The sequence below is a fragment of the Diachasmimorpha longicaudata genome, chromosome 14, assembly GCF_034640455.1.
Source record: "Diachasmimorpha longicaudata isolate KC_UGA_2023 chromosome 14, iyDiaLong2, whole genome shotgun sequence".
Classification (NCBI taxonomy): Eukaryota; Metazoa; Arthropoda; class Insecta; order Hymenoptera; family Braconidae; genus Diachasmimorpha; species Diachasmimorpha longicaudata.
The window spans coordinates 703,034-710,420 of NC_087238.1; the positions used below are offsets into that span (position 1 = coordinate 703,034).

The 7,387-nt window shown below is 45.9% G+C and overlaps 1 protein-coding gene across 1 annotated transcript; it reads right to left on the bottom strand.

Annotated features, from left to right (window-relative positions):
* Positions 1-2,116: 2,116 nt before the first annotated feature.
* LOC135169130 (uncharacterized) lies at positions 2,117-7,056 on the bottom strand. The gene is made up of 4 exons (XM_064133866.1): positions 5,820-7,056; positions 5,397-5,749; positions 2,675-5,355; positions 2,117-2,573 (listed from the first exon to the last, which is right to left on the bottom strand). The coding sequence occupies exons 1-4, from the start codon at positions 7,054-7,056 to the stop codon at positions 2,117-2,119; spliced, it is 4,728 nt and encodes a 1,575-aa protein (XP_063989936.1).
* Between the last annotated feature and the right edge of the window lie 331 nt (positions 7,057-7,387).

Consider the following 7,387-nt stretch of genomic DNA (forward strand, 5'->3'; position numbering starts at 1 on the left):
TGAAACATTACTAAACTATGGAACCGATGCAAAGTCCTCACATCTTGGAATGTCTCTTTGGGCTACGGATAGCTATGGTGCAATGGATTCTATTGCTGTAACGGCGGCTGATGCAAGAAACAACGATGGACTAGCCGTACGTCAGGCAATTACTAAAGGTGGAAAAGCATTTGATCTACTGGGACATTTACATTGTGACGTGTTCAATCAAGACAAGTTTTTGATGAATGGCGTAGAGCTACGCGTTCGTCTTATCCGTGCAAAGGACGACTTTTGCCTTATGGACTCCACTCCCCTGCATTATAAGGTGCATATAGAAGAAGCCTCCTTGATAGTTCGCCGTGTGAAACTCAGCCCTGGAATTTTGATAGCTCACGCTAAAACGCTTGCAAAGACAACTGCGAAATATCCTTTGACACAGGTGGAGGTCAAATCTTTTGTTCTCCATCGGGGGATTATGGGGGAGACAATAGACAATGCCATTTTGGGTCAACTACCTAAAAGAATCATACTGGGATTTGTTGACAATGTCAGTTTCAACGGATCGAGAAAGAAGAACCCCTTCAACTTTCAAAATTTTGGGATAAACTTTTTATGCCTGAATGTTGATGGACGCCAAGTACCTACAAAACCTCTGCAGCCAAGTTTCACCTCTGGTGCCTGCCTAGATGTGGAGGCATTCAACACCCTATTTGCTGGTACTGGAACACATTTCAGCGACCATGGAAATAGCATCTCTCGTCCGGCCTATTCCGATGGATTTTGCTTGTTCGCGTTCGATCTGACTCCTGATTTATCTGCAAGTTCCGCTGGCCATTGGAATCTGGTGAAAAGTGGAAGTATTCGCATTGAAGTTCGCTTCAATAGAGCAACAGAGCAGAATGTAAATTGTCTGTTGTACGCCGAATATGACAATTTGCTAGAAATTGATTCCACAAGGCAGGTTATTGTCGACTACAGTGGATGAAAATGGAGGGCTACTTAATGGGAGCGCAGCATAAGATTGCATTAGTTGCATTCAACCTGCTGAACGAGACCAACGCTCATTTCCCGGATTACCGACGTTCTATGAATACCCTTGAGCTCCTGGAGATATTACCGCATACAGATGCATGCATTGGAGGTGTCTACCCTGCCGACCGTGTCCCCTGGACATGGCCCCGGCCCTGTGCTATCATCATCAACACCGACACACAATCAGGCAGGAAGTCACTGGGTTGCCGTTTACCTCGGTTCAAATAGGCGAGGAATCTATTTCGACAGCTTCGGAATGCCACCCTTCGATACAAGAATCTCTCAGCGCCTTAAGCGAAATTGCAATGTTTATGAATGGAGCCAGAAGAGACTCCAAGATATATCGTCTGATGTTTGTGGGCAGTACTGCATTGTTGTGCTTCACTGGTTGTTCAATGATCGGTCTTTACAGTCCTTTCATAAACTATTTACTTCAGACACAAAACGTAACGATCGCATTGTTATGAAAATGTTCAACAAAATTATTCAAAAACGCAATTGTAATCGTAGAAATTTAAGTAAGCCTTTTCAGAACTTGTCTGGTAAAGGTAGTTTGCATTGTAACCAGCGGTCTTTAAAAAAAAATATATTCCATTTGCATTAATTTAATAATAATAATAATAATAACAATAATTTTGATTACTACTATTTTTTAAATCCCTAATATTATGTACCACCCCTCATACAAATATAATTTCTGAATAAATGATTTATATACTCAATAAATTATGTATTACATATTTATTTCATTTTCCCATATATACCCACATTTCCCACGCCATCCACTTTCCCCCCACTCCCCGCCCTTTTGAATCACGTGACCCTTACCACCCATTTCCCACCCACTCTCCCGTTTGGATCACGTGACCCTTACCACCCATTTTCCACCCACCCTCCCGTTTGGATCACGTGACCGTTACCCCCCCACCCACCACACACTTCCTGTCGAACAATGACATTTTTTGGGGACCCTCACCCCAGGGGGCCCTAGAGCGGCGACGTCCTCCTCAAAGGACAATGGGGAAAACGTGTTCGGACACGTCTGGAAAAAGGGGGAAGGGGGGCGATTCCTGGAAGAAAATTCGCCAATCGTGCCCACTTACTACTTGGGTTCCCCAATGATGAAGTGTCCAGGTGTGAGGGCTCTGCAGTCATCAGGATCGTCTGATAGAGCGCAGAGAGGCCTCGAGTCAAGTTGTGCCTCGATTTGGATGATGAGTGTATTGAGTTCCTCGTACGTGAGTACCAAATTTCCTGTGAGCCTTTTTAGATGAAATTTCACAGATTTCACCGCAGCTTCCCATTTCCCACCCATGTGGGGTGATTGCGGTGGGATGAAGATCCATTTTGTGCCGTTTGATGCCAGTTCGTTGATGATGTGATGAATTTCCTTCCTCGATTCGTCTAAAAGCCTGCCCAGCTCATTGTTTGCTCCCATGAGCAATTGAATTGAATTGCTGATGTGGCAAGACACACAAAAACTGCGATGTACCCATGATATTGTCGAGCTCCTGATCCTCTCCATCTGCTGATTTTGATAGGACCTGCGTAGTCCACCCCTACGTGTTTAAATGGCCGTGCTGATGTGATTCTTCTTGGAGGCAGCTGTCTCATAAGCTGCTGTCCCCTGATGGTTCGATGTCGTGCGCAGATGACGCACTTGCGAATATGCGATTTTACAATATGACGATCCCCGATGATCCAATATTTGTGTCTGATGTGTGCCAACGTCGCCTGTACTCCTCCATGAAGTGTTTTCCGTTGAGCCTCCTCCATGACCAGTGATGTAAGCCTTGATTGTCTTGGTAGAATTGATGGGTTCCTGGATTCTGGCTGAAGATTTGATCGTTTCAGCCGCCCGCCTAGGCGAATGGTCTGATTCTCATCCAGATAAGGAATCAACCGTGGCATTGGATGATTATTTGCGATGGCTTGTCCATTGATGAGGCGATTGATGACTTGTCCAAAACTCTCCTGTTGTGCATAGATGATCCAAAAGATTCTGGTCTCCTCCAGTTCTTCTGGCAAGAGATCTAATTCTCTTGGGACTGGCTCCCCTCTCATGTTGTTGATGACTCTCAGGACGCTCGCCGAGATCCTGAGCAACCTGTCGAGTGTAGAGTACCTCTCCAAGAAATCTTGAGGTCTCTCCAGATTCAGTGCCACCGGATGTGCAGACACTGGCCTTTCCTCCAGTGCTGCTTCTGCCGTAGATTCGATTGATGTTGATGATGATGATGACCAGTTTTCCATTGATGATTTCAGCCATGATGGACCATTCCACCACAGCTGATGATTTACGAGTTGATCAGGTGATAAGCCCCGTGATGCACAGTCTGCTGGGTTCTCGACTCCCCTGATATGTTTCCACTCAGCTGCTGGTAATGACTTCTGGATTTTGATCACTCGATTCTGAACAAAATCCTTCCACCTTGATGGGTGTCCATTGATCCATATGAGCGCCACCGTGGAGTCAGACCAAACAAAGAGTTGTAGATTCTCTTTCTCCAGCATCTTCCTGATGTAGATGACTAGATTGGTTAAGATGACAGCAGCTGTCAATTCCAAGCGAGGAATTGTCATTTTCTTAAGTGGTGCGACCGTGGTTTTTGCACTCACCAAGATGACTGATGGCTCAGATTGATGATTGTCCACTCTGATGTATACTGCGGCACCCATTACCTGATTCGCAGCGTCAGCAAACCCATGAAGTTGGATGTTGCTTGAAGTCGATGATGTTTGAAGCCACCGTGGGATTGATATTTGATCCAGATTTGAGAATTCCTCCCTGAATTCTTTCCAACGTTTGAGGTGGCTCAAGGGCAGTGGATCATCCCAACCAATTTTGAGAAGCCACAGCTCTTGGATGAAGATTTTCGCCCTGATGATAACCGGTCCGATGAGTCCCACAGGATCGTAAATCTGGGCGATCTCTGAGAGGATTGTCCTTTTGTTGATTTGTTCCGTTGATGGCTTCCTTGATTTATAGATGAAGCTGTCTGAATGAGGGTTCCAGCACAGTCCCAATACTTTGACCGTCTTGTCCTCGAATTCTACCGCCGATGTTGATTTTGTTGATAATTGAAGATCCTGTAGAATTCCTTGTTGATTCGAGATCCATTTTTGCAGTGGCATGCCGCCCGCCATGCAAAGATTGATGAGCTGATTGATGAGTTCCTTGAGCCATTCCTCAGAATCAGCTCCCCCATAGATATCGTCGACATATCTCACTTTTGTTAGAGAGACAGCCGCTAGTGGATATTGATGTCCCTCGTCCTCCACTAGTTGTTGAAGAACTCGTAGAGCCAACCATGGTGCACACGTTTGCCCATATGTCACCGTTGTCAATTGATATGTGATGATTTTCCCCTCCTCATCCTTCCATAGGATTCTTTGAAGATCCCAGTCGCCTTGATGAACATTGATTTGACGGAACATCTTCACGATGTCCATTCCGACGATTAATCGAAAAGTTCTCAACCAGATGAGAACGTCTGAGCCTTCCGTTTGCAGTTTTCCTCCTGCATGACGTATGTCATTGAGTGGCACTCCTGATGTTGTCTTGCTGGAACCGTTGAAGACGACCCTGAGTTTTGTGGTGATGCTGTCTTCCCTTAAGACACCGTGATGAGGCAGATAGTAGCTCACTGATGGTTCTGATTCCTCTGAGACACGTCTCATGTGTCCCAGATCCTCATATTCCCTGATGAAGTCCTTGTAAAGTTTCCCATACTCTTGATTTGCTTCCAGTTTCTTCGCCGTTCGATTTAACAATTGTAGAGCATGTCTCCTAGACTCTCCCAATGCTGATACTGATGTTTTGAGTGGGAGGCGTACTACGTACCGTCCCTCACTGTCTCTTGAATGTGTGTTCCTGAAGTGTAATTCACACTCCTGATCGTCTTGATTGAGAAGAATTTCCTTAGATGATGAAAGTTCCTCCTGGACCCAGAATTTCTTAAGAAGATCCAACAGCTGCTCAGTCGGAGACACTCGTACTGCAGTTAGAGAAGACTTCGGCTTGCAGTCTGTACAGCAGACCGTCCCAGAAACTATCCAGCCAAAGATGGTTTGTTGCGCAACAAGTTGATTATCCGGAGATTTGATAACCTCATGCCCAATGACTTGACCATAATAATCAGCTCCGATGATGATGTCGATAGATGTTGAAGATGATTTGCTTCTTCCTTTGCGCAGTGAATTGATGGGAATGTTGATGTGAGCTTGGCCAGGATGTGGGCAGTGATTTCGATCTGATGTTGATCGTTGAACCGAGATTGAAGTTTGACCTTTACTACTCCACGAGTCAACCCTGACTCCAGGCCTCCTATTCCAAAGACTCTGAGATGTGATGATGATCGACGAAGACGACGAAGTTGTACCATTTGATCAGTCATGAATGTGACCTCTGATCCCTGATCAATCAGAAGCCTGACCATATGATGAGAACCTGTTGAAGTTGATGCAAGTGCTTTAGCTGTTGCCAACGGCACAACCCGTTGACTCGCTGAATTCGATGATGATTGATGTGTGACCTTGATGTCTGAGGACGACCCCGATGTCTCTGATTTCGCCAATGATGTTGCTGATACTTGAAGATGACCAATTGAACTCTCAATTGATCCCGATGCCTTTGATGTAGATTCACTCCCCTGTGAGATCTCTGAAGTGTTCAGAGAGTTGTAATATCTCTCTGTCTCCGTTGAACTCGGTGATGATGATGTTGATGATGAACCTAGGGATGGAGACAACCAGATGAGGGGCGTATTATTTGCCAAAATAGAGTAATAAAAATGATACTTAACCTCTCGATCCGGATGCTCCGTGATCTCCCTGTTTTTCCTCGATTGCTGAAACTGATGGTCGACTCTTCTGTCTTTCCAGTTCCTGGCGATGTTCGAAGGACCCATCGTGGATCAAGGTGTGCTGTGGGCCCTTGCATTTCTGGCAATGACGTGTGTCTTTGCAGAGATCCGCCCGATGAAGACCAAAGCAATTGTAACACAACTTGCTGTTGGTGGTAAATTCCCTGCGTTCCAGTGGAGTCTTAGCCATGAACTTGTAACACTTGAACCCTAGCCAGTGTGAACCGTCACAGTATCGACAAGAAGGCCCTGATGATGATTGCCCTGATGACTTGTCGGTGTTTGATGAGTTCCCTGATGCCTGATAGGTGTAGATTGATGATTTCCCCATGGCCTTCTGCGAGATAGAGTTCTTAGCCGAGATGTTGACCTTGGATGTCCTCACCGGATCTTCCCTCTCTACGTTCTCCAAGGCTCGAGCTCTGGCTTCCAGAAACTCGAAAAAGTCCTTGAGAGGACGGGGATTCTTTTCCGATCCCAGATGTACTTCCCAAGCCTTCTTGGTGTCCAGATCGATGACCCTTCTGATTACTCTTGATACAATCATGTCCCAGTGTTCCACCGGAGCACCAAGAGTTTGCAATGCATCCAAAGCTTGATTGACCTGATGAACCAAGTTTGATAAGCCTTTCGCTGATTTCTCATTGATTGGCTTGAGATCCAAGATGTGATCGATATGAGCCGAGATGATTAGCCTAGGATTGTCGTAATGACTCTTGAGTTTTTTCCAGGCGATCTCGAAGTTCTCCGCTGAGACCTGTAGATTCGAGATCATATTGTATGGTTCCCCTTTGAGTGCGTTCTGGAGTCTGCTCATCTTCTGAACAGCTCCCACCTTTGCTCTGGATTTGACGATTGAAGTGAAGACATCTTCGAACGTCTTCCACTCCTCAAATTTCCCATCGAAGACCTTGATATCCAGCTTAGTTAGGTAGTCCTTGTCGCTGTCCTCTTGCTCGACCTTGATCTTCCTGATCTGAGCTTGTAACGATGCGATTGCCCCTATCGCTATTTCGTAAATCTCCATGACTTCTCGGTAGGTGTCGAGCGTGATGTAGTCCGATCTAGACATGTGTGATGGGTATGCCTTGATGATGTTCACATGGTTGGATCGGAACTCCCCATAGTTGGTCTCAATGATTCTCTCCCGCCCCCTCAGCCGTTCGGGTGTGACCATATCTACCGTGTACCCTTGGATCGCGGGTGAGGGTATCCCTTAGGCGATCCTTTAGTTGAAATGGCAGGGCCAAGAGCAGCTCAAATTGTGTATGCTCCATGTCCGCTCCATGATCTGATTGATGGACTGAAGGGGTTGGCGTTTTTCCCCCATTGCTCTCCTGATCATCCTCACTGTGACTATGTTCCGCGTCAGACATGATAATCCCGATTTATTTTTGAATTAACTAAATTCGTTGATGAGGAGCCCCGTTGTTTACTTCCCGATGATCCTAACCGCCTTGTGATGAGGGAAAACCCGGTTGATGAGAACCGCTTTCCACAGATGTGAA

Coding starts and splice junctions, on each gene's coding strand:
- LOC135169130 (XM_064133866.1), bottom strand. CDS start 7,056: ATGGTCACACCCGAACGGCTGAGGGGGCGGGAGAGAATCATTGAGACC. Junction 5,750..5,819: donor CGGAGCATCCGGATCGAGAG/GTTAAGTATCAT, acceptor CTCCATCCCTAG/GTTCATCATCAACATCATCA. Junction 5,356..5,396: donor CATTCATGACTGATCAAATG/GTACAACTTCGT, acceptor ATCACATCTCAG/AGTCTTTGGAATAGGAGGCC.